Raw genomic sequence first — 27,549 nt, 5'->3', positions numbered from 1 at the left:
TGGCTTACAAAAATTACAGCATACAGTAAATGAAACCCTCCCAATATTTTGTACAAACTACATGATTTGATATACAAGGATTCTGTTTTATTACAGTGACAATGTACAACCATGTCTATTTACAATGCAAAAAGTATATAAACCACAATTACTGGCAGCCACTATAGTTTAGGAGGTAGCTTTAATTAACAAAATGAACTGAAGCCATATTTCCCATCATGTGTTCTATCAAATAATTTACAATACAAAGATAAAAATTCATTATATGCACAGTATGTACAGTTTAATTCTCAAAACAGCAATCTAGCTTAAATCTTAACAAGAACATTTCCAGAGTAACTGGTATGGCAGTGGATTTGCTATTGATTCAGCATATTGTTCAAGAAACTTATATAATTAATTACACCTCTACCCCGATATAACGCTGTCCTCGGGAGCCAAAAAAATCTTACTGCGTTATAGGTGAAACCGCGTTATATCGAACTTGCTTTAATCTGCCGGAGTGCGCAGCCCTGCCCCCTTGGAGCACTGCTTTACCGTGTTATATCCGAATTCGTGTTATATCGGGGTAGAGGTATACTTTGATCATGCATTCATAACTTTATGTTGATCAGACTTCAAACTAAGTACAGATTAAAGGATAATTGATGGTAATTAAGTGATACTTGGGTCTTAGATGCTTAAGAAAATTTTTTAAATTAATTCACAAATTTACATGAAAATTAGTCCATCTCACCACATTGTACTTTACTTGGAGAGAAATAATTGGCAGAGATGCAGAAGTTTCTATATTGCAAAACTGCTTTTCATTGCCACCCCTTTTGGTAAAGTCTCAAGATGCTCAGAGACATCATTGTGTGTATAAGCACTATTACTAACAGCGAATAGGGCTGCAAAATATTTTAGCTTCTCTCTGTCTCTTTCTAAATAAGCATGCTAACCTCACACACAGACAGCACTGACGATATACACTGTCTAGCCCATGGTAATTCCTTCTGGTAGTATGACCTTACATAATACTGAAGAATGGTACTATGGTTTTCACCTGAAGCAGTCTCTCTCCACTGAAAACCATATTCAGTTCTACCGCTCGCGACAACTGTTAATATTCTTATTTCATACAGTCTGCAGATCTTGAGGGATAAAACATTTTTTTAAATAAAAAATAGTTATCTTATTAAGATCAAATCTTAGTTTGAAATATAAAAAACAAAAATGTTATACCTATATTGCTCTCACAGTTCTGTATGGGAGACGTAGTCCCTTCTTTTGGCCCTGCAGTAAGTCATCCTGAGATTAATGCTGAAAATACTATACAAAGCTAGCAACAATTTTTTCTTAATTATAGAAAATCACATTTAAAAATAATTTCTTAATATTAACAGCTGTCCCTTATATTGTGCTTAACCAGAAAGCTTGACAGAACTTGCCTCACACAACAGTAGAAGCAAAATACAATTGGAGTTCAACATGGAAACAGACCTTTAGCACATAAAAACTGTATAAAAGAAACCAGTATTGCTTGGAAAGAATAAAAATATTGGGTTACAAGTTTTGGTTTACCCATTATTTACAGTTGGCAACTTTTCCTCCCCTCAAATGTATGGCTCAAGAAACTTACTGCCCACTTCCCTTCTTTACAAGTGACACCACACAATGATTACAAAAGTGCTTCCTGGTTGAAAGGTCAGAACAGGTATGGTCTACGAAACATTGTACTTCTTCCTTATGAGAACAGCTTACAGCAAAGCCTTTCAGTCTTTAATTCTTGGTATATTGTAGGCATAACGAACCAAAGGGAATCCTCTGCTTTGATAGAAACATGCGCGACCACAGGCCTGCACTTGGTCTGAACTGTCCGACACAAAAGAGTCATCCTCATCTGCATAATCAGAATGAGCAGACTGTGTGCCACAGTCTGACCAATACCCATCTGGCCGTTGGCAAGGCACCACTGCCAGTGTAGGACAACTGTGTGATTTTATTAAGTGTTTGCATGGTACAGGTTTGGATAAAAGAAGTGATTCACAACATTCACACATGGTAAGGTTACCCTGCAAATGTGAATACATGCCACAGTCATAGTAGAAATCCTGTGTCACACAGCCACCTTGAGTATTGACAGCAATTGCCACTACTCCATTTTTTTTGGTGATATGCCGTCTAAGTAATTTCCAGTCTTCCTTGAACATTGGGTTGAAAAAAACGTATAGGACTGGATTCAGACAAGCAGGTAATGGGAAAAATATTAGAGTAACAGACTTCATTATTTCAGGGCTGATAGAGATTGCAGTGATCAGTGGTGCAAATGAGAAAAATGCAACAGGACAGAAAAAGATGCAATTGGTGAAGATTAGCCAAGCGACATGCTTAATCATGCTGGATTGTGTGTTTTCTGAGAGGTCCTCTTTTTCCAAGTTGCAGTAAAGTTTAGTATAGATAATAGCCATTAGCAAAAATGCTAATGAGTTTAGGAGCACTAAAGTTACTGTAAACCCTAGTGAAGGTGTTTCTCCGGTGGGGAAGGGCAAGCAGAGTGGTGAGGCTGAATACTCCCCTTTATGGAAAAGTGGTAAGCATCCAGCTACCATAGCACACAGGAAAGCAAAAACTGCAGCAATTTGGAATTGTTTTAGGTGATTGCTTTTCCCATTTTTAATTATCTGTTTTGCAGAGAAGCTTCGTTCAACAGCTGCCAACATCAGGAAAAAAATGGCACTTTCTGATGAAAAGACTGCAAGAAACCCAGCAACTTTACAACCACTGCCAGTCTCCCACCATATGCCAAATTCAGCAAATCTTCCCCAAGAGACTGCATCCAGGAAAGTTAATATACCAGTATAGATTCCCATAAATAAATTAGAGACAGAAATCAGGCCTATAAACAGTTTGGAGGAAGACAATGGAGTACAAGATGCAAATATCGTTAACATGACAAGCAGGTTGAAGAACAAGGCAACCAGAAAAATAAACCAGACAGTAAGTCGAATCATCCAGCTTCCCAGTAAATATTCACAGGGCTTAAAAGCACCTAGAAGAAACACAACAAAAAGGACAAGGAATTAAGAAAAATAAAATATCACTGAAAATCTTACATAATTAAGCACTATTACAAGCACAGAACTCATTATTTCAGGAACAGCAGCACTCATCTGAACTCCTAAATAGGTCAGTTGAAAGTAAACTGTGCTGCTGAAGCTATTTACGAATTAATTAAGCCTGAAGAGATAATTACTAGGAAGAATGGTCACTCAGGAATAGTCCGTGTAAACAAAATAAATAATTAAACCCTAATTGTCTTTCTGCTACTCAATAGAGCTTTTATTAGGGTCACCTAAATAACTTTTATTTTTACCTCCATACTTTTTATGAACACATTGGTACAAAGAAATAGAAACACTTTGCTGTTCAAATCTATCCTGAAAAATTTGCCCCACTCCTTTAAAAACAAACAAACAAAAAAACCCAAAGTTCCTGTAATATGCGATTCACAAACACTCCCTTTGGAATAGCTGTGGGTTACTTTAAGTTGTCAATGTTTCTTCTTTAAAAAAAAAAAAAAAAAAAGTTACAAGGAAACACTTTTGTAAAAAGCCAACAAACTCAATTTATTTACTTAAACAGGGGCAGGATTTCACCACAAGTTTTCTGTTCCCAGCCCTGCCAGTGACACACTGGGTTAACTTTGGGGAAGTCACAGAAGAAAATTATACTCTACATTTTTTGCCATGGAGATGAAGAAATGAGAGGTAAATCAATTTAAACCATAAATCTGTCACAAGGAAAGAGATTGAGCTTAAGCAGCATCATTGCTCCCACACTCCCTCAAATCCCCTCCACATGAACTCCTATAGGAGATCACATGGATGTCATGAAGGTTATTTAATGAATGTATCTAGTGCATTTTGAAAGTCAATAAGATGTGTGCTCTCTCTCTCTCTGTATTTATTTATTTACCTATATATGCAAAGTAATACTCTTGGAGTCCTCAAAAACTTTGCACATGCGTCCGACGAAGTGGGTATTCACCCACAAAAGCTCATGCTCCAAAACGTCTGTTAGTCTATAAGGTGCCACAGGACTCTTTGCTGCTCTCTCAAAAACTTTGTTTACCAATGTGATGGGCCTTGGCCCTCGCTGTGTCCCAAGCACTTACACTAAACATCGTAAGTGGCAATCCCTCTTGCATATGGGGAATCTCAGGTGGCCCCAGCTCTATGCCACGTGCCAGTGGCCCTTGGGCGCAGGGAGCCATCTAGGGCAAGAAGGGGCACGGGCAGAAGGTGCTACCATCTTGAGCTGGTGAAAAGCTCCTGGAGGCTGATCCAGCCAGCACAAGATAACCCTAATTTAGAGCATCAGGTGCCACAAATGGCCCCAAGACCACACAGTAGGTACAGTCTTCCCCAAACTCTAAGTGAAACAGTTATTGTGGAAAACAATCAAAGGTCAGTGCAAAAATCCCTCAAGGTCTTAACTGCCTTTTTGAACTCTGTTTCAGAACCCAGTAGAATTTAATCTTGCCTCTAGTTTATAGCCAAGACAAAAATCAAAATGTTCTTCTGCATTGAGGGAAATCTGTTTACATAATAGTACAGTTGGATCATTAGAAAATAGACCAACCAAAACAGCTGACAAATTTCCCTTTCTTGCAGGCATTGCCAAGTAGTAGATTCCTCACTGAATAATTATTTTCAAACAATATTTTTTTCATATCACATGAACATACTAATGTTAATCAGAATACTACTTTACAGCAAAAACTGCATACTATTTAGGAAAAGAAAAAGGGAACAAATAGTGTTGATGGAAAGGGAATTCAATATTTCCAAGACAAATTTGCAAATCATTTTCTAACAGCTGTGGTATATACTAGTGGCTATCTCTTCCACTCAGATAGAAAAAATCCCCCTCAGCCTTCAACCACCTTCATCTATTGCCTCCTCTGCCACCTCATGCTTTTTGTTCCCCCAGGAAAAGTCTTCCTTTTCCCATTCTCAGTGCAAGCACATGGGTAAGGTGGAGAGGGAGGAGTTTTTGATGCTTCTAATTGCTGGCCCCATTAGTTAAGTGATTGGCAATCTATTCTCTGCAACTAGACAAAATGAGGAGTGGACCTGGCGTCGGAGCAGTGATTCTGTCTTTACACAGAGGGCAGGTGTCCTACTCAAGATCAGAGCAACATCTTGGACTGGGAAGAGATTATGAGCAGGGGAGAGGAGGGGTTGAGGTAGGCAGTAAGCTTAAAAAACAAGTAGTTGTGCTTAGCTCCTTAAGGAGCTGAAGCATCACCAGCATGTGCAAAATGAGAGCGCTAAAAGCTGTAAACCTTATACCATAGCACATGAATTAGAATTCCTGTGAGCAACCTAACAATCTAAAAGCAAACAAGCACAAAGCAGCATAGGTTAAATTCATTCCCAATGTAACTGCTGAGTTCAGTGCAGTTACACCAAAGACGAATTTTTCCCTATAATCATAAACTGCTTTTCCTGTGACCCAGGAAATCTCTCTAACATTCCACATATGAAAACAGAAGCTGGCACAAAAGGCAAAAGCCAGTCTGGTGAATCTGAATAATGGATTCAGAATATTGCCATGAGAGGCAGAGATAAAATAGGTGCAGGCCCCTCTCCATCCTGTGGCAATTGCCTTGGCAGTATGCCTCTGTGCAGGGGGGGATGGGAGGGGAATGGGAAGGTGGCAGGTACATGGCAGGAGCCATATTAGCTGGCTGGAACAATGTGCAATGGTTCTCAGCAGGTCTGTAGTGGGCAGTGGCTTTGGTAGTATGTCTGAGCCTTTTGGGTGATCTGGCAAGGAAGGAGTAGCTGCTATGGAGAAGGAAGATAGGTGGGCAGGAAAAGTAGCAATGGAAGCTGTCTGTGGTGTTCCTTTGTAATATCAGAGAATTTCGGCAACTCCACAAGCACTGCAACCCTTTATAGTTGGAGCAGTTCGGATTCTCTGCTAATGTGGAGAGTTGGTCCAAAGCATTAAAGGACAATACATACTGTCAACTCTAAATGTAAAGGCTAAGACTCTGTGCACTGAGCTTGGGAATCACACCTGGACTTTTTCCAGCATGGCTCTCTACTACAGTGCTAAATTGGGCCAAGTCCTGTGGTATTTACTTATCCAAAGATACCACTGACATCAGTGGGAGTTTCACCCAAGCACAGCAGGATTGTGTATACATGGGGACCATGAGGAATTAGAGACATAATTCAGTAGACACCTAAAGCACAATGAAAGGCTAGAAGTTCAGAGTATAACTAAAGTGGTTGTTTTAATTACCTGTCGTGGGTGTACAATGAATAATTGTCTGACCCAGTTCTTCATTCTCATCAGTGTTTGGAACATCTGCATCTGCTGTAGCTGAGTAAAGGCAGGAATTTTAGTCCCGAAGTAGTATGAGTTTGATTTTTTTCAAATATTTTTAACCAGATACTATTTTTTTTAAACCACCTAATTGAGCATCCAAGTATTTTTAAATCATTAAATCTGAAGCAATTAACTCCATTCTCTGGGGATTATATATGCTGAATGCTATTTTTAATATATATTTATTTTCCACCCCCTGCCATCATACTATTTAGATTCTATTTTGTTCTGAGGGACATGAGGAACTCTGCAAAAATCCCCAAGACAAATCCGTTGGATGCTAGGACTCAACAGGAGTTCAAGAAAGGAAGGGAAGGAACAGGCCACTTACGCCCTTCCTCCTGTTGTTGCTCCACCCCTGCAGTAATCCCATTACATCTTGTTTCTCCCCTCTTTTATCCCCTTCCCTGTACAGTACTACTGGGCCCCTGAGATGAATGTTATGCGGGGGAAAGAGTTGGGAGATGCACCCCACCAGCAACCTCTCTCCTCTCTTTGCCCTCCACACTCAGCACTCCCTACTACAACATACAGGCATGGGTTCTTGCCATGCCGCAATCCTTAGTGCCCACAAAGAATTGTGGGATCTGGCTGGCTCCTGGAAAAGAAATTCAGATGGACTTTGGGTCCCAGGAGTAAGAAAGGTTGAGAACTGTTGCTTTAAGCCAAGTCTGCCCCAGCCCATATCAAGAGGAGAACTTGGAAACTTGAAACGAGGGATTGAAAACTCACAGTTCAGACCCTGTCTCTAAAGGGAGATGGAGATGCTGAGACCAGCAGGATATTTCTTAGAGTGTGCTCTGGGAAGCAAGTGAATAGCAAGATAACTGACCCTGCCAATTTAATACAATGGAAGAAGAAAAAAATATTTTCTAACTGAAACAGGGAAAAGCCTATTTTAGCCAAGCAGACTCATCCCATCTGTTTGGAAATAGGAATTGGATCACATAGAACCAATCTACATCTGTTTGTTGGAGAACAAAATTACCTGCCTGGCCTAACTTATGCAATGCAGTGGAACACCTAGTACAATGGAGCACTCACCTCTATCATGATCTATCAACACGCTCTGATCGTGGTGGCTGGAATCTTCCATGTTAGAGTTCAAATAAGAGTCACAACCCCAAAATGCACAGCACTGGTAGGCATATGGAACAGACAGAGACCTGAAATACAGGCAAAACAATGAACAATATTAGCTGGCAGCATCTATATTCTTAATTTTTAAAAGTGGCATGCCTCAAAGCTAAAGCTGTTCAAGAGCAGCTTCTTTTTGATACATACATTAATAAAGACCAACTTCAAACTAGAATCAGTTATGAGAGTTTCTGAAGAGCTTACACTTTAGGATACTAAAACTGACTAGAGATGGGCAAAAAAAGGGAGTTCTTGATTTTTGCAAAAGCAAAACTAAAACAGAGGTGGTTTGGATCAGGATTCCATTTCATCCAAGCCCTCAGTCTATGGTGAAGGTAAAGAAACATTCCTGGGTTTGGCTCAACTCTGTCTTATGCAAAGCAAGTTGTTACTAATATTCATGTTATCACTTGTATACATAGAAATGAAAACTAATCAAGCTGGCTGGACAGTAACTCTGTTGTGCAAGTAAGTTAATTCCCAGATGACCACATTATTAAGCATGCATCTGTCATCCTCATTGTTCATTCTGTTTACATTAAATCCTTCACAGAGTAAGTCAGGATTTCCTGGTATGCACCTTCCTTTCTGCCAGCAATAGGACATGCTAAAAAATCAGTGCAAAAAAGGATGGGAGGGGCTGGTCACACATACAGTTCAGCACTAATTGGTTACCGTCAAAATCTGTGCAAAAGCAGTGGCCTCATGGAGCTTTATCTGAATTTTTCAGGTAACATGATGTAGCCAACCTGATTGTTAACAATGTACCCAACTGTTTTGCCTCTTCTCAATCTATATGGATCAGATTATATTGCTAACATTGGAAGTTATTTTTCTTTCAAGATAAAAGAAAATTAAGGTGGAAGATGGGGTGGTGGGGGGGAATAGTACAATAAATCACACTTATAGCAAATGGGGCACTGAAGAGATTTAGAAAAGCGGTGCATATTCAAAGAACTACCACAAGATTAGTCAGGTAGGTTGCACTTTGATTTCTGAAGCATGGTCTCTGTACTCTAAAACTGTGGCATTTCCTCACCACTCTGGTAATTCCTGCATCTGGAACGTGGAATTTTGCAAGGTTCATGTCAAAATATGGTAATTCTTACCAGTCTAGAATGCCCCTGTGCTAATCAATATTAAGCAATGTACATAGGTATACAGTATTTTGAGATGGGCGTACTTCTAATTACCCTTACAACAAAATCTCACAAAACCAATGTCATTCTGAGTCAAGGCTATAATAGAAATCCTGCAAGAACTGTATTGTGCCTGGACACTATCTATATGCTCATGTTGGAGGAGTGTCAGAATAGTGAATGCCATGCTACAGTAGTTCTCAGCTTTTGGATAAAAAAAGCTGAGTCTCTTGTTAACACATGACTGAATATCACGAACTCCTGGGATTGAATCCTAGACATCTGACTCTTTCCTCTGGTCTTGGGCAAGTAACTGTCTTTGCCTCAGTTTCCCCATCTATAACAATTCTTACCTGCTTCATAGGGAACATAAGAATTGTGTTTCTATCGGTCTCTGAAAATGAGAAAAGCTACATAACGGTCTGATACAAAGCCCACCAAAGTCAATGAGAGTGTTTCCATTGATTTCAACAAGCTTTTGGATCAGGCCCTAAATGCCTACTGTTGTTATTGTGCTGGGCCTCACAGAATAACCAGCATTTGTATAAAGGGTTGGGGTGGTGGAATTATAAGCCAGCTCCCATTTTCCAGACTCTAGGAAGTGGACATGCTCAGTCACTGGCAAATGGGTCTTCACAGGTATCCAGAACTCCATCCATACCACAACTCCAATTCAGATTTAAGGGGTTGGGTGGAAGGGTGTCAAGGATTCCAAAAAGAACAGGTGAGAGCAGCCTTATGGAATAAGAATGGTCAAGATCCCCCTTGACTTATTACAAAAATCCAGCACAAGTGAGCTTAGTTAACAGGAACACAGTGACCTTAACTGAGTTGACTTGACTTGTGTCACGTTGTTTATTCATCTAAATGCTATTTTAAATGTTCATCTGAACAGTCTGTAGTTTTATCTACGAACATACCGGAGCTTCACAAAGTCCTTTGCTGCCAATGCTTCTTTCAGCTCAGAGTTGCCTGCAAGTTTAAGCTGGTTTAGCCCATTCAGTCCTTCAGTTGGAAATGAAGTCAGCTCATTGAAACTTAAGTCTCTGAAAGGTGAATATTAAAATTGTTACACACAGTAAGTCTGAAGATCCCATGGCATGTTTCCTATCAGTAGGGATCTGCTCTAGTGTTTGTTGGCTAACATTCTGTCCTCCAAAACCCCCATCAAGCAGCATGTCTTCTGTCCTCCACACAAGAGAGAGGAGTGCCTCATTTCATTGCTGTGTGTGTGTGGTTTGGGGATCTCTAGGGATGAAAAATTATAAAAAAAAAGCAAACACACATCAGTTTTGAGTGAGAAAATTTTACCATTTCAGCAATTTAGTACTGGGGGTGCTGGTTTATTGCACAAAATGGCCTACTTACAGATTAGTTATAGCACCAAGTGTAGTAAATGCCTCCTTGTGAACCTGCTGGATCAAGTTTCGACTGAGATCACTGCAATTAATAAAAAATGCCATTTAGTTAGCAATTTAACTGAAATGTCAGAATAACCATTGTTTGGGAGCTCGGTAAGTGGCAGTCACATTATACCTCTGACAGGAAAGTCAAGTAATCTGCATGGTTTAACAACATTTTGGTATCTCCATGACATTTTCCATATAGAATCATGTATACATGGGCTTAATCCTGCTAAGTGCTGGGCATCTGCAGAGAGGTGAGAACATAAGCTCTCTGGGACAAGAACAGGTCTTATTTTATATCTGTACAACACAATGGGACTCTGACTAGAGCTTTGGAGTGTTACTGTAATATAAATAAGATGGAGAGAGCAGCGAGTTTTCACATGCAGGATCAAGCCCGGAGGCCTTACACTGTAGTGACTAACTGCTGCTATTATTTACTTAATAGCAGCTGTGAATTTCTGGGATCTCATATCTCCCTTTTATTAGCTCCTCAATAAGTAATGTACACTTTCGTATTATCAACCACATTTTAAGTCCTAATGTTTACCAATAAATTGTTTCATATTATAAATCTGCCACCATCAAGTAAAACACATATAGTAGTGCTCCAGCAAAAACGTTAACATGACAGTGAGCAGCCAGAAAAATCTCCCAAGAAATTTAACCTCTATTGCTCTCAAACTCCTTACTATTTGTCCATTTAAAAGCAGGCATGCCAAACCTGTGGGGAAAAAACGCAGAAAAAATTGGGCTAGTTTTTGGCTTGTAGTTTGTTGCTTGTTTGGCTTGTAGCAGCTTGTTGCTTCTTTTTTTTTTGATCGGCTCCCAGCAAGCAGGGGCCAAGGGGGTGGGGGGAGAGAGAGTCAGGGGTGCACAGTGGGCCCACCACAGTCCCCAACTACACAATAGGGGGGGATCTAGTCACAGAGTGTTGGGGTTCTTAGGAATTGGCTTGTTTTGGCCTTGTTTTGAAATGGGATCAGTTTGATTTTTGGCTTATTGTGAAAGTCAGAGTGCTTATTTACTGCATGAAAGTTGGCAACTGTGTTCATGTTTACTACTTTAGGGCTGGGAGAATGACATTTGCCCTACTTTACTTATACTGCTTTTTGCAATTCACTTCACGTAAAAATAGTTAACTTAATTATAAAAATGACAAGAACCCCTTTTTACCAAACTTGGTATGCAAAATACATATTTTCTCGCAATGTATTTATATTAAGTACGGAAAAAGAGTAAAACTGGTGCCTAATAAAAACAGTAACTATCGTATAGATCGGGGTCGGCAACCTTTCGGAAGTGGTGTGCCAAATCTTCATTTATTCACTCTAATTTAAGGTTTCGCGTGCCAGTAATACATTTTAACATATTTAGAAGAAGGTCTCTTTCTATAAGTCTATAATATATAACTAAACTATTATTGTATGTAAAGTAAATAAGGTTTTTAAAATGTTCAAGAAACTTCATTTAAAATTAAATTAAAATGCAGAGCCCCCCAAACCGGTGGCCAGAACCCGGGCAGTGTGAGTGCCACTGAAAATCAGCTTGTGTGCTGCCTTCGGCATGCGTGCCATAGGTTGCCTACCCCTGGTATAGATCACGGTTAGCTTTGCCTTGGGATATAGAACATCTAGCCTATTAATACAAGACAGATTATTACCTTCAAACCCACATATTTAGTTATGAATCATAATTTATGTCCCATAGTATTCAGAAAGTAAACATATATATAGTTAAAAATAAGTAAGTAAAAATATATGTACTTACAGGATGCGTAGGGAAGTTAGTCCCTGAAAGGTGTCTTCTTTGATTTCCTGGATTTGATTATGTTGTAAGGAACTGGAATGCAAGGGGGGGGGGGGGGAGGTTATTTGGGGGCTAATTTCCTCCAAAATGAGGAATATTTGGCTTTTGTTTTTTCCCTCATCTCTTAGTATATTATCCTCTACTGCTTTCCCCAGTCTGTCTCTCTACAGATCTTAGCAAATCAGAACAATGGGAATAAGATAAGAAAGATACTAATCAATACCATTGACAGATGAAATGATTTTTCTGATCATTCCTCCATTTTGGGCCCACTGTTTAAATAACTGTTCTCCGCTTCACCACAATACGCATGGCTATTTTCTCTTGAGAGGTTAATTCAATATTTGGAGCCCCCTTATGGAGTTTCCAGCCCATTTTAATTCACAACCCATTTGGCAGAGGTGAACATCGACAAGTGAGGTTTGAACTACCTCCAAGCCATAAGTGTCACTTTGTGACACAGATGCACCTTGGCATTTAAAACAAACTTACTCACTTCCAGGTTGAGATGATTTAGGCCAAGCGCCAACCCAGAGTGAACTATTACTTCTTAAAATATGGATTTATAAAAGGAAAACACTGAGAGACCCTTCATTATGCAAGAGCTAATGGGCAGGTTATATTTCCAATTCATTCTCTTCCTATGTGCCCATCTGATAGTCAACATTCATTGAGGTGCTCCTGCATTCTAGGCCATAAATCTGAACTCTAAGGAACATGAAGGCAAGATAGATTTAGCGGAGGGCAACTGGCCCTAGAACTTGCTGCCCTTGATAGAAAACTTGATCTCTGTTGGACTGACAGTCAGAGCACAGGACAAGATTCATCTGTTTACTCCACCTGCTTGCCGGTGGATGAAATATCAACACTTTTCTCTAAGGGCAGCAGGGGATGGTGCATTTTTATGCTGCCTTCAACCACAGGACTGTTCCTGGCAGTGGAAGAAAGTGGTGGAGATTGGAGCGTTATATATTTTTTTAAAATTATCTATTTTTGAATCAGATAAATTTGTCCTTATTAAAAATCAAATTATGTGGTCTCATAAATTGACCAGGCACTTTAGAATGTACAATATATTCCCTGCCCTGAAGAATTCACAATCTAAGGGCCTAAACCTGCAAGGTGCCTACCACGCTCAACTCTCAATTACTTCAGTGGAAGCTGAAACTCAGCATGTTGTACAACTGGCCTCTGACAAGAGAGCACATGACAAGAGAATGAGGCAAGAAGGAACGCAGACTGGCTCGATACTGGTAAAAAAGTAGGTTTTATGAGGGAGATAATGGGGTCTTGACAGGCAAGGATTTGGAGACAGATCCAAGACTAGAGGGTTACACATTGGAAGGTGCAAAGCTGAGAGTGAAAGAAAGACGAATGGCACAAGAAGAAAAGAGGACTGGGAGAGCACCAGGGGTAGAAATGGGAGCAGAGATATAAGCAGGGGAAAGATTATATTGGGCTTGGAAGGAGAGGATGAGGAGCTTTACCTGATGTGGTAAAACACAGGAAAAACAAAGAAGGGATTTGAGAGGGAAAAGTGTTTCTTGGACAGGAAGAGGACTTTTAACAGTGCCATGTTGGATAGATGGAGAGGACTGAGAAAAGTTGGGAGGGGAGCGAAGGTTACAGTAGGGAAGAGAAGGTTACAGTAACCAAGGGATTAAGCAGTGGGGATAGCAAAGATGAGGAGTGCATATTTATAAATATGACAAGCTTGCTATGAAAAGCAGGATTACTGAGTCTTTCATTCTTTTTGTGTCCAAATAGGAAGAAATGTGAAACCTCTGACTATGTGAGTGAACTCAATGGGTGAAATTCTCTGGCCTATGTTATACAGGGGGTCAGACTGATCATAAGATTCTCTTCTGGCCCTAAAAATCTATGACATTTTCTTAATGTCAGATGTTAAGTACAAGAACTCAGTATTGGAAGCTGTGGACTCAGTACACTAAGGGTTATTTAGGACAATTAACATACATTTCTACTTACATTTCTTCTAAGGAACTGCAGCCCTTAAAACTCGAAAGCTCTTTTATGTTATTATAAGACAAGTCCCTTGAAATAGACAATGGGAAGAGAGTGGTTAGTTTAACTCTGCTCTATTTGAAATGTTACTTTACTGCAACCATAAATTAAATAAAAATCAGCATACCAACCATCCTGCTACCACAGTTCTAGAAAAAAACTGAAGACATTTTAAAGACACACAAAAGTCAGGGGATTCACAGCTATGCTCCCCCAGCAACTGGCCCCATTATGTATACTGGCTCTACATATTACATACAAAAAGCTATGAAAAACAAGATAAAGGTTGCGAAGTCAAACTTCAAAAGTGAGGAAATGCCGGACTCAAGGTTGCTCATAAAGCATCCCTGAATCCTAGCTTCGTATTTTAAATACAAGAGAACATTCTCTCAGTTCTTGTAACATCGACAAACCCATCTATTTTTCTCTCTCATTCTCTTAAATGGCTTAACCATTTTTACTGAAGACTTTTCAGAAATATTCAGCCTGAGACAGACAGCAAGCATGAAAAAAAAAAATCAGCCCAAATGGCTAAAGTTTGGAAAATTATAAACAACTAAAACTATATAATGGAAAGTGTCAGGCAAGTGTTAATTGTAGGTATTGCTATTAGCTACGCATATAAAATAGTGCACAAAACATGGCCAACTAATCCATGCAGTGGAAAAATAACTACTGTATAAATCCCCTCAATTTTGATAGTTCAAAATTAAAGGCGCATGTTTTCCACAAGAAACGGAAGGGTGATCTCTGACATGTGGATGTAATTCAGATCTGTTCAAAGTGTGCAGATCACTCCCCATCCAAAGCTGGGAAAGTTTTCAGATTTTTTTAGGGGGTGATGGGACAGGGTGGCAAGAAAGGGGTCTGGAAACAGCCAAACTACCATTAAACTAGAGATTCAAAAAGCCAATGGTTGACAGAAAAAGCACAATGCTCTGCTGTCTTTCCTGTCTATAAAACAGAAGACATATTCCCCCCCGTCTTTTTCAGTGAGAAGAATTTATCCTTTGCAATTATCTTTTCCCTACTCCCCCCAAAACCTATCCTCTTTCTTAAATACATTTTTATTTTCTAATTTGCCCTCTCCCCATCATTTACTTTTACCTTCTGAGTGCATGCCTCCTATCTCTCTCATGCACTTTACCATTCTTTTCCTCCACCCCAACTTTCTATTCTCCATTGGTCTCCTCTCCTCCACCACAGTAGTTATGAGTGCCACTCTTCTTTACTCTCCAAATGTGGATGATCAGTGTGGTCTGGAGAGCGAGTGGGTGGCACAATGAAATGTGAAGACATTCCCATGCAAATCCTGTTACACTGACATCCTTACAGCTGTACACCACCACCGGTGAAGAAACACCGTGTTCTTCAATAAACACACTGCTGTTTCAAGGACTTGATTTGGTATATCAACATAATACTTTGCAGCACCAGGACTCCAGAGGAGTCAAAGACGGATCAGATATTAGAACAATTTTGGGGCCTACCAACGTTGACAGAGCGACTTTGAGCAATGACACTTTCTTTAAATATAGTGCAATATATCACTATCAAATTATTTTTACTATTGGTAAAACAGGAGCAGGAAATATTCACTTACAAAGTCCGAAGCATCTTTTGTTCTTGGCATAGGTTAATGGGAATACTGCTTATCTTGGTGCCTGTAAGAGTCCTGTGTTAAAAACAAACAAAAAAACACATACATGTTTGAATGCTCAAACAGTACATAGTAGGTCTCAGAAATGTAGGACTGGAAGGGACCATCAGAGGTCTTCTAGTCCAAGACCTTGCAGTGGGGCAGGACCAAGTAAACCTTGACACCCTCTGACAGGCGTTTATCTAACCTGTTTTTAAAAACCTTCCATGATGGGGATTCCACAACTTCTCTTGGTAACCTATTCCAATACTTAACTACCCTTATAGTCAAAGTTTTTCTTAATATCTAACCTAAATCTTCTTTACCGCAGATTAACCCCATTACTTCTTGTCCTACCTTCAGTGAATTGTGGGAAACAATTGATCACCGTCTTCTTTATAACAGCCCTTAACATATTTGAAGATTTATCAGGTCCCTCCTCAGTCTTCTTTTCTCAAAACTAAACATGCTCAGTTATTTTAATCTTTCCTCAGACGTCACGTTTTCTAAACCTTTTATCATTTTTGTTGTGTTCCTCTGGACTCTCTCCAACATATCCACATCTTTACCACATGAGGCACCCAGAATTGGACACTGTACTCCAGCTGAAGCCTCACAAGTAAATACATTCAAAATTGTGAGGCACTCCGTTACTTTTATAATGGCAGTCATATAAATTACCTAAAATAGATAGGCAGAAATAGAATCCAGATCTCCTGGCTTCCAGCCCTGTTCACTAAGCCACACTTCTACCATTGGAAGTTAATTTTAATACTAATTGTTCCAAGAAGAGACAGAACAAGAAATTAATGTATTGGCAGTGTTTGGTAGAAGATACTTACAGGCTCTCCAGATTACTGGTTCCTGTCAAATTAGGAAACCACTGCACCATGCTGGCACCCCGAATGACCCTAAATAAACAAGTAGATTATCTGTAAATTATATTATGGAAATTGTGGGAGATGGGGGGGGGTGGAGGGAGGAAGGGGGACAATCCTTTTATCCTGTTATGGAAGTTTTCATTAGAAAGTTACATACTAATCAATTGATTGCCTCAATGAATTTTGGTTACACTGTAGGTCTAAAGACACTCGTTGAATACACCTAAAGTAAAAATATGTTTAATCAAATGCTATGAAAGCATGTGATATTCTGTCAGAATCATGCTTGGAATTCAGAACACTGCTAATGTGCTAATTTTCTGCAGATGGTGCTGTGATCCAACTTCCACAGCTACTCCATTCCAACAAATAAGATCAGTGCTGATTTTTACATATGTGCCATTTGAAGGATCAGCATGAAGGAGGCACCACAGTAGTTCTGCAAATATCAGCCCCTATTTAACATACTAAAACATATTAGTCTTTGATTAGGAGAGCCTGGGATTGGCACCCAAGTGGGATCCCGCATTTGTACCTAAGCAGGATCCATCCACTTGAAAGTGCCATTTAGATATATGTTCTGAATATAGTATAAAGTATATAGTATACTATAAAATCTTTTGATTGTGGCTCAAATCTTGAAGTTTTTAAGTCAGTTTTTACTTACTCACTACTCAGAACCCCCAGACTAGCAATCTTTTTCGAAGTGTGCATGTACTTGCCTGCAAACACATTCCCAATGTCCATCCATATTCAGAAATATATATAGGCTCCACTGGCTTCAGTGGGAATTTGTCTGGACAAGGACCTGAGCATTTGGCTTTAGGTTACTTTTCTTATGCGAGTTAGTCAGGAGAACAAAAAAATTTTAAGACTATCCATCAGACTCTCAAACTACTGGACATTTCAAGAACAAACAGCAAAGTTTATTAAAACTAAGTGCAAATAAAAATTGTGCATGAAGCAACATCTGACCAGCAAAATCAGTTATTCTAGGGGCACAGACAGGCTATTTCACTTCAGATATTTTGTTATAAATTGAGAAAGTACTTACAAGGAGTGCAGATCTGATAAATTCTGAAATGCCGAGTTCCCCACAAAAGAGAGAGGATTATCATACAAATGTCTGAGGAATTAAAAACAGATTTCAGTCTCCCATCAGTTCATACAATCACTGTCTGATAATTAGACTATAAATACACACAAAATAATACTTACATAGTCCTTAGAAGGGGATTTCCCTCAAATGCACCATTGGGGATTATGGAAATGTAATTACTGTGAAATCCCCTAAAAATATATTGACAAAAGAGAAATAAATCTTAAAATATAGCATCATTAGGGTCGATCAACTGTCATTTGGCTAGTGTTCAAGTAATACACAAACTCAGAGCTCAATCCTGCAAACAGTTGCACTGAAGTCAAATGGGACTATGCACAACTGAAGGACTAACTCTGAAGGATCAGACCTTTGTCTACTATATATCAGTACTTAAAATGGAAATATTTCAGGGGAGAAAGCTACACTCTGCATCAATCTGTGATAAAATGTTTTTTAAAAAAGCATAATGATCAGTAATTACATAATTTTGCTACTGGAGGCCCCAAAACAGTGTCAAAATAGCTGATGGTTAAGATCTATGTTAATAGCTATCCTGAATAATTTGCTTATTTTTATAACTCCAAAAATAATAAACTCACTAACTGCTGATTACGCCCGCCTGTAATTAGAGTATTGCTTAGCATAACCTAGTCCATTTCAGATTACTGGGTAATGAGACAAGAGAGGCATTCCTAACCTTGGAATTAGGATTGCTTTTCTATTTATGAAAAGGATAAAGAAAAAGGGTAGAATAAGATGTAGTAATACTCACAGCTCCTTTAGGCTTGGAAGTGCTTTGATGGCTTCAGGGAATTCTACCATGTTGTTATAATTTAAATCCCTAGTAGAAATAGCAACATCAGCAAACACTCAGTGCTAGCGACATATTTTCAGTGGACACCTCATGTTAAATTGCTTGATTTATATACCGTATATATAATCTCCATATAGTGAAGCTATATACTTCTTTAGACACTGGTTTATCTTAATGATGATTTTATCCTTCAGAAGCCTTTAAAACTAAAATTTAGTCTTTTAAAACACCCAAAAAAGGTGCAGATACGAATGACAATTTTGTATAGCCTATTCAGAAAATCTCTTAGGTTTTATAAAATATACACCAATATCAGCCACAAGAGAATAGCAGGACCTACAGACCTTCTAATAAAGACAACTATTATAACTGAACAAAAGAAGAGGTAGAGTCAAGTAAGATACAATCATGTAAATCCTAATATATACAAATCCTTGTTACATTAGCAAAGTGGATTTGTTGGAAACATTTACTGTTCAGCTACACAATAAACTAATCATAGTTGCTCTGTCACCATTCCAGCTCAAGAGCCAGTCAAGCTCTCAGTTTTATGCTGGCTGTTTGTTTCACAAAAATGCAGAAGGTAATGTCAAAGGGCAAAATCGTGCAGCTCTTCCTCAGACTACATTCTTATTGATTTTTTCCCTGAGAAGGGCTGCAGGACTAGGCCCGAAGAGTGTAAATAATTTAAATTAAATTAAATAAATTAATGGAGATATCCTATCCTATCTCCTAGAACTGGAAGGGACCTTGGAAGGTCATTGAGTCCAGCCCCCTGCCTTCACTAGCAGGACCAAGTACTGATTTTGCCCCAGATCCCTAAGTGGCCCCCTCAAAGATTGAGCTCACAACCGTGGGTTTAGCAGGCCAATGCTCAAACCACTGAGCTATCCCTCCCCCTTTCCTTCCAGCTGAGAAGTAAAAGATTTATTTTTTTTAAAAAAACCTAGAACTGGTTTCTAACTTTAAAAGATATCAAATTACAACTTTACCCAGATAACTGACTGTTCTAAATATTAAATAAAGATTTACAGGGTTTCTGGAGCAAGTAAAGTTCCTCCTCCAAACCCTCACAAAGTAGGAGTAAAATTCCACCACCTCTCTTTAACTAGTGGGAGCTGTCACTGGTTCAGTGGGGCCAGGATTTCATCATAGATATTTTCTGCATTCTTTAAATGTAACAAATTTTTTTTTGTTAGTGAAATATTGCTTACTAGAGATTCATGAAGCAAGCTGAAAGGAAATCTGTAGTCCATGAAATATAATACAAAACACTTAAATGGCTATAAATTTTGCTTCTGAGCTCTCTGTCTTAAACTCAAGATTATTTTATCCATTGACATTCAAGCATATCTCACTATTACACAAGGACTGAAGTAATTAGTATTGTCAAAGACAATTGGCAACATATTTTTGCAATATGTTTATTGCTAAAAGTAAGTTGAGGTAACAAGTATTTATTTATTAGCTATAACACTTTAATTATAAACTTAGGGATATCTGAACAATTTTTTCCAAGTCTTTTGTCAGAAGTGCTAGTTTCCATAACTAGTCTGTTACAGAGATTTCTACAAACACAGACCAATAAATGAACACAGAAAATGTACTTACAAAGTTTCTAGGTTGTCTAATCCATCAAAACAATGTTTTCCTATCTTTTTTATTTTATTGTTATGAAGATGCCTAAAGAGACAACAAAATCAGTTTCAAAATAATCAGTTTCTCATGGATAAGTTATAAAATTAACATAAATTTGACTATTTGTTATTACAATAGCAGGATGTTTTAGAAAAACCATTAAAGGGTGAGGGGAAGTGATACTTTACAAAAGAATGCCTCTATTACCAGACAAGAGATGTCACAATCTAGGATGAGAATAAGATATTGGATATCATCACAATTACCTACCTGAGGCCCTGTTCAGCACTCCTGATTCTGACAAAATTGCAATTAATTTCCAAGTGCTTAAGTGGGGCCTTCAGTTTATAGCTAAGGCTTTTAAATAGTCTTCAAGCAAAATGGTGCAAACAACTAGAGTAGTTCCAAACCAAAACCAAAAACCACCTCCACAAAAAAGAGAGTCATGAAAGTTTAATTATTTTTTGCTGGCTTTTTGAAACTGACAGAACTTTTTGAAACCTGAAAACTTCCAACCCTCTCCACAGTTAGTTGAGAAACCCCCAAAAATGTGATGAAAATTTGAATTAAAAAAATAAATTCAAAAACTCGAAACTTTTGGCCCAGCTCTAGTGTTAACACCAGTCCCAGGCACATTTAAGACTAAATAAAGCATATGAAAAATATCCCATAAGGAACAAGCCTGAGGAAGATGACATTTCCATCTCTTAAAAACTACAATGCCTTCTTTTGCCAACTTTTTTCAGTTGTCCGTTTTCAAGAATGACTATGTTACCAAAAAGAGATGCAATCGAAAATCATGGAGCAATCTCAGTCATGGCATTTTTGATTTTCTGGTAGTGTAGACCTCTCTAATACAGATGATAATTGTACCAGTTTGTGGTGTTTCTGGGTTACAAACTATTAGCTACCTGAAGTGAAACAGAACAGAACACACTTCTCATTGCAATCCTAGCTGAATCAGGTCCACACTTGGAGGATCAAATTGAGTTGTAAAGTGAAAAGCTGCTAATACTCACAGAACAACGAGACTTGAAAGGTTTGTAAATGCAAAGTCAGGAATGTGTGTTATTTTGTTGAGAGCCAGAGTTAAGGCCTGCAAAGAAGGAAGATTGCTGAGTGGATGAATGGGGACTTCTGTCAAGCTGTTGTCATCCAGCCACAGGTGACGTAGCTGGACAAGACCCTCAAAACTGTCTTCTGGGACTGCAGTAATATGGTTAGCATCTAAACGCCTAAATAGAAACAAAAATAATTGAAATTAGTGAAGTTCACAAGTCTTTGTTAAGTACAAGTATGGATTAAAACACACAAACATACTTAAAAACTCAAGTAGTTTTACGGGAAGAATTCATCACCTGAAAGTTTTGAGAAGTTTTGAGACGCCGCTGAAAGGGCCCTGAACATTTTTTTGTCCAAATAAACAGCTCAGAACATTCAAATAGCAAAATTATTCTTTTCCTGTCCATATTTAACACAGTAAAATAATTTTTAAAATTACAATCATCTTTATAAAATCTGAATGGATAACAATTCTACAGAAGACTCCACTATGCACAGCAGTACACATTACTGGAACAAATTTACAAAGAGATGGTTTTAATGCATTAAACCACATTATCTTGAGTGAAATCCTCTCTGTAGGTACACTGTAAATAGTATTAGATACTACTAGTGTGTTGCTTTCTGTTATTACTGTACTACTCATGTGATTGATCCTCTCCATGGATCACCACCTTGTAGTGGTGGAGAGGCTTGTGTGTCTCAATGACCCCAAGAGCGATGCTGCCTGGAGTCATGTACTCCCTTAGGGTCACCCATGGCAGAACGGTCAAGGGCGAGGTTCCAGACAAAATGTGATCCAAGAAGTCCCTAACTGCAGAGCAGATGGAGGATAACTGCACAGTGGAGGTGAAACTGTTGTGTAATGTTACAATGGCTGTGAAGGTGGATGAAGGCTGCAGCAAATAGAGGCTTTCCAATCATCACGGTGTCCATGGTTCCAATCGTCCTCGTCCACGGTTCAAGTCCTCTATCTGTCAAGGGTAGCGTGGTGACTGTTGTGCACCAGTCTCCCCATTTTAATTTTCCAGTTTTTTGGGAAAATAACATTTGTACAAGTCAAAAGTCCGATGGCGATTGGTGAGTGGCAATGGGAACAGGACAGTGAAATCTAGAAGTTCCTAGTCACAGACCGACACATAGGCGGCGGGTGTGTGATACAATCGTCTTGCTCGAGGATTGAGACGGGTCGAGCATCTCGGCAGCTACACCCATGACTGAGCAGTCCTTTTTAGGATCCACTTTGCTCACCCCACATGGGGAGGGGGTTAGAAAAGGTACCCTAAAAATAGTTTTGCCTTTGTTTCTCCAGGCTGGATAGCCGCATCCAGCAGGATCACTACCTCAGCGATCAAAAATGTAAGAAACTTTTCAATTTTGGAACGTATGTATCCTGATGGACAACTCAAACAGCGACCGACCAGAGTGACAAAGCCATTATTGCTCATGAATTGAGTCGGTTTAACATCGATATTGCTGCTTTGTCCAAAATGAGAAGAGCTGATGAAGGACAGGTGAGGGAGGAGAAAGGAAGATACACCTCTTCTGGAAGGGAAGAATCTATAGATGAACCCCGATTGCATGGAGTGGGCTTTGCTATAAAAAACAAGCTCGTAAGGTGCCTCTCTGAGGTACCAGTTGGCATCAATGAGCGGTTTATGACACTCCGACTGAGGCTCACCAAAAATCAACAGGCAACTATTGTTAGCACATATCCACCAAAACTGGATGCCGATGAGAATGTAAAGGAAGATTTTTATTCTCAGTTGGAAACTATTTTATCAGAGACCCCTACAGCAGACAAGATCATCCTTGTGGGGCATTTCAATGCACATGTTGGACAAGACTCAAACCTGTGGAAAGGAACAATCGGGAAAGAAGGAGTTGGCAAAAGTAATTCAAATGGAATTCTGCTCCTGACCAAGTATGCTGAACATGAACTTATTATTACAAACACCCTTTTCTGACGAAGGGAAAAGTTCAAAACATCTTGGAGACACCTACGGTCAAGACACTGGTATCTCCTCGACTACGTCATAGTTCGTACCCGAGATCATAGTGATGTACTTCTCACAAGAACAATGACAAGTGCTGATGACTGTTGGACTGATCATCGCCTTATTCGATCCACAATGAAAATTAAGATCACTCCCAAATGTAGACTGCAAAAGAAGCAGGTCAGATGCAAACTGAAGGTTCAAGACTTGAAGGACCCTATTAAGCGTGACCACTTCCAAGCAGTCTTAGAAGAAAAGCTCCCATCAGAGTTTCCAGAAGAAATTGAAGAACATTGGAGCCAGTTGAAAGCAGTAATCATCAATGCCTGTGAGGAAACCATAGGCTACCACACCAGAAAACATCAGGACTGGTTTGACAAGAATGATGTTGAAATTGAGCAACTCATCAATGAGAAGAGAATGGCATTTAGTGCTTGGCAGAATGACAAATTGTAATATAAAGAGAGAAGCTCATGCCAAGGCAAGGACGGAAGTACAACGTAAAACCAGAGAACTTAAGAACAAATGGTGGACTGAGAAAGCACAAGAACTCCAACATCTGCTGGACATCCACAATACATGTGGTTTCTTTAGTGCCATCAAGGCTGTTTATGGGCCAATTTGTCATGGTATGAATCCTCTTCGCTCTAAGGACGGAACCACACTTCTGAAGAACAACGAAGCCATCAATTCTCGCTGGAAAGAACATTTTGAAGATCTCCTTAACCGTAATTCTATGGCTGTAGATGAAGTCCTTGAGCAAATCCCTCAACGACCATTTAGAGACGAGTTCGGAGACCCTCCCAATTTGTATGAGGTGCACAATGCCACCATGCAGATGAAGAACAACAAGGCAGCAGGTCTAGATGGGATCCCTGCTGAAATCTTCAAACCGGTGGACCAGAGCTAATTCGGCAGCTTTACCTGCTTATCCTTAAAATCTGGATAAAGGAGAAGATACCCAGTGAAATGAGGGATGCCTTGATTGTCACCCTCTTCAAGAAAGGGGATAAAGTGGATTGTGGAAATTATCATGGTATCTCCCTCCTAGCCACTGCAGGCAAAGTTCTGGTGCGGATCCTTGAAACCTGCCTTCTGCCCCATCAGAAGAAATTTTTACCAGTCACAGAGTGGTTTCCGACCACGGAACTGTGGATATGATCTTCACAGCATGGCAGCTGCAAGAAAAGTGTCGGGAGCAAAACCGACCACTGTACATGGCTTTTATTGATCTAACAGAAGCCTTTGACTCAGTGAATCGCCGTGCCCTCTGGACTGTACTTTCTAAGATTGATGTATTTATCAGGACATCCAATGTCCTAAAATTGTTTCATGATAACATGAAAGCGACTGTTCTGAGCAGCACTGGCTCCCAGACTGAACCTTTCAAAGTACAAACAGGAGTCAAACAGGGCTGTATCATCGCTCCAACCATGTTTGAGGTTTTTATTGCTGTCATTCTTTACCTAATTGCTGGGAAGTTTACAGCTGGCATTGAAATCACTTACAGAATGGATGGAAAGCTTTTCAGGCTTAGCAGACTGAAAGCCAAGAGTAAGATTTCCACAACATCTATTGTGGAACTTCAGTATTCTGATGACAACGCAATCTTTGCCCACTCTGAGAAAGATCTTCAAACTATCTTGAATGTGTTTGCTGATGCTTACGCATGTCTTGGTCTCAGTCTTAATATCAAGAAGACTAAAGTACTCTATCAGCCCTCTCCAAATGAGCTATTACATGCCCCATCTATCAAAATCAACGGAGTGGCACTGGAAAATGTCGATCATTTCCTTATCTTGAAAGTCATCTTTCATCCTAGGCAGATATTGATGCTGAAATTCAACATCTCCTGAGCTGTGCCAGTATAGCTTTTTCTCATTTACGGCACAGGGTCGTTGAAGATCACAACATTCAAACAGACACCAAGCTTCTTGTTTATCAAACCGTTATTCTCCCAACACGGTTGTATGGGTCCAAAATTTGGACAACCTATAGACACCACTTGAAAGTCCTTGACTGGCACCATCAGTGCTGCCTCTGTAAGATTCTGAAGATCAAATGGGAAGACAGGCACACCAATATTAGTGTTCTGGGAGAGGCAAAAACCACCAGTATCGAGGCAATGATCATCCATCAGCAATTCCACTGGACTGATCACGTTGTCCGGATGACAGACCATCGCCTCCCAAAACAGGTCCTGTTCTCTCAGCTGAAAGAAGGGTACCGTAACGTGGGTGGACAACGGAAACGTTATAAGGACTCCCTGAAGGACAACCTAAAAATGTAATATTGACATTAATACCTGGGAGACACTTGCCCAGCATTGCTTAAAAAATGGAGTGAAGTCCTACGTGATGGTCCCCTGCATTTTGAACTTGCTCGCCAACAAGCCGAAGAGGACAAGAGGCGCAGGAGGAAGGAGTGACTGTTCTCCAGTCATGGTCAACAGCCTCCTGCTGAGCCTGAAAACATCTGCCCTCGTTGTAATAGAACTTGTGGTTCAAGGATTGGCCTTATTAGCCACCTGAGGACCCATAACTCCCAAGGAAGAAGATCATACTCGGTAACGAGTGTTCGCTCATCATCATCATCATCATGTGACTGATGTCAGAGAATCACATTATTAAAAATATATTATTGAACCTCATATCAGAACAATGAATCACACTGACAAATAAAGGATTATATCACCAACTAAATTCAAAGATTTCCCTCTTTCTGGCACAGCATCCTTTCCAACATACTCCAGGGGGGAAAAAAACAAAGGTTAACACTATCAGTGTTCTCTGCACAGGATTAGCTTTGCCATCATATTTTTTCCCAAATTAATTCCAATCATTGATATTAGCAATAATAATGCATCCTCATCTGGAAAATGATTCATCTCTCTTTCAAAAAGAGTAGCAAAGGACTTGTAACAATTAGTTTTTGCTTCAATTACCACCCAGCTAAGCTATTGGGTTACAAAACATTTCTTTGGGTTTCAGGGAATTTAAAATGAAGACTTCACACCTGGAAAACCTAGGTGGCTGAATGTCTGCCATCAGTTTCAGTCTCCAGATTTGAAGTACTCACGACAGAAGGTGCAGCTTTTACTAGCAGAATCAAATTGAAAGATCTTTCCAATAAAAGTTGACAAAATGGTACTACTCCTTGCCTGATACTCTGAGCCTGACAGGCTTTGCTTGCAAACAGACTTCATATTCTTTTCCTGTACAAAACACCACTCTCTACGAACTTACTTTCCCATTTTCTATGAAATGGCTACATTCACTTTGAGAGTTATATTTTAACACTGTTTTAGTATTTAGCATGCTCTCTATGCCAGTAGTTCTCAACCTTTCCAGAGTACTGTACCCCTTGCAGGAGTCTGATTTGTCTTGCGTACCTCCCAAGTTTCACCTCACTTAAAAACTACTTCATGGGTAGCAGGTGAATCCTGGACTCGGGGAGGCTAGCCCCCAGCCCGGACCACCCCTTCTGCTTGAGTGCCCCCCCCCGAAGCCCAGAGTCCCGCCCTCCCAGCATGGCAGCCAGCCATCCCCTCCCTCCCCACACCCCTAGGCCACCCTAGCACCCCCAGCCCTGGAATGCCAGACGGGTGAGTGGGTGGCATGGCCCCTCTCATCCCTGGACGCCGGGTGGGTGGGTGAGTGGGCAGCACGTCCCACCCAGTCCCAGAGCACAGGCCGGCCCCCATTAACCCCCCAGCCCCAGCCAGCCATGTGGGGTAGGGGAAAGAGAGCCTCCTGCAGCACAGCCTGGGAAACAGGAAGGGGCCTGGGGGCAGAGCGTGGGAGGGGCCATGCAAGGCTGTTTGGGGAGGCCCTGCCTTCAATACCCACAGCCCATGCTACTTGCTTACAAAATCAGACATAAAAATACAAGTGTCACAGCACACTATTACTGAAAAATTGCTTATGTTCTCATTTTTACCATATAAATTATAAAATAAATCAACTGGAATATAAATATTATACTTACATTTTAGTGATGGTATATAGAGCAGTATAAACAAATCATTGTATGAAATTTTAGTTTGTACTGATTTCGCTAGTGCTTTTTATGTAGCCTGTTGTAAAACTAGACAAATATCTAGATGAGTTGACGTACCCCCTGGAAGACCTCTGCGTGTACCCTTGGTTGGGAACCACTGTTCTATGCAACAAATCAGCAACAAATTCTTATTCTTCAGTTGTGAATCATAGAAATGTAGGGCTCAAAGGGACCACAAGAAGTCATCAAGTCCAGCCCTCTGCACTGAGGGAGGATCAAGTAATCCTAGACCATCCCTGACAGGTGTTGGTCCAACTTGTTCTTAAAAACCTCCAATGAAGGTTATTCCACAACCTCCCTTGCAAGCCTATTTCAGAGCTTAACTACCCTTCTAGTTAGAAAGTTTTTCCGAATATCTAACCTAAATCTCCCTTGCTGCAGATTGACCCCATCATAGGTGCCGACTCTGTGGGTGCTCCGGGGCTGGAGCACCCACGGGGAAAAATTAGTGGGTGCT

General features: G+C 39.9%; 1 protein-coding gene across 3 annotated transcripts in view; it reads right to left on the bottom strand.

Annotated features, from left to right (window-relative positions):
* Nucleotides 1-511: 511 nt before the first annotated feature.
* Nucleotides 512-27,549, bottom strand: part of LGR4 (leucine rich repeat containing G protein-coupled receptor 4) — a 127,407-nt gene continuing 100,369 nt past the window's right edge. For 2 of the 3 annotated variants that reach the window (XM_024214842.3, XM_024214845.3), the window contains 14 exons: nucleotides 20,994-21,209; nucleotides 19,948-20,019; nucleotides 18,295-18,363; nucleotides 17,639-17,710; nucleotides 17,475-17,546; nucleotides 16,382-16,450; nucleotides 15,504-15,575; nucleotides 13,865-13,930; nucleotides 11,837-11,908; nucleotides 10,029-10,100; nucleotides 9,581-9,706; nucleotides 7,429-7,550; nucleotides 6,298-6,378; nucleotides 512-3,031 (listed from right to left, as the gene is read on the bottom strand). In XM_024214842.3, the coding sequence (XP_024070610.2) occupies nucleotides 1,755-3,031; nucleotides 6,298-6,378; nucleotides 7,429-7,550; nucleotides 9,581-9,706; nucleotides 10,029-10,100; nucleotides 11,837-11,908; nucleotides 13,865-13,930; nucleotides 15,504-15,575; nucleotides 16,382-16,450; nucleotides 17,475-17,546; nucleotides 17,639-17,710; nucleotides 18,295-18,363; nucleotides 19,948-20,019; nucleotides 20,994-21,209 (2,458 nt within the window). In that variant the 3' untranslated portion in view covers nucleotides 512-1,754. The remainder of the gene's footprint in view (nucleotides 3,032-6,297; nucleotides 6,379-7,428; nucleotides 7,551-9,580; nucleotides 9,707-10,028; nucleotides 10,101-11,836; nucleotides 11,909-13,864; nucleotides 13,931-15,503; nucleotides 15,576-16,381; nucleotides 16,451-17,474; nucleotides 17,547-17,638; nucleotides 17,711-18,294; nucleotides 18,364-19,947; nucleotides 20,020-20,993; nucleotides 21,210-27,549) is intronic. The other variant, XM_024214843.3, reaches the window with a different exon arrangement.

This window comes from Terrapene carolina, unplaced genomic scaffold, assembly GCF_002925995.2.
Source record: "Terrapene carolina triunguis isolate 2854851 unplaced genomic scaffold, T_m_triunguis-2.0 Scaffold96, whole genome shotgun sequence".
In the NCBI taxonomy this organism is placed as follows: Eukaryota; Metazoa; Chordata; order Testudines; family Emydidae; genus Terrapene; species Terrapene triunguis.
Note: the sequence above shows the minus strand (reverse complement) of the source record. Positions and strands in the feature narration are given on the sequence as shown.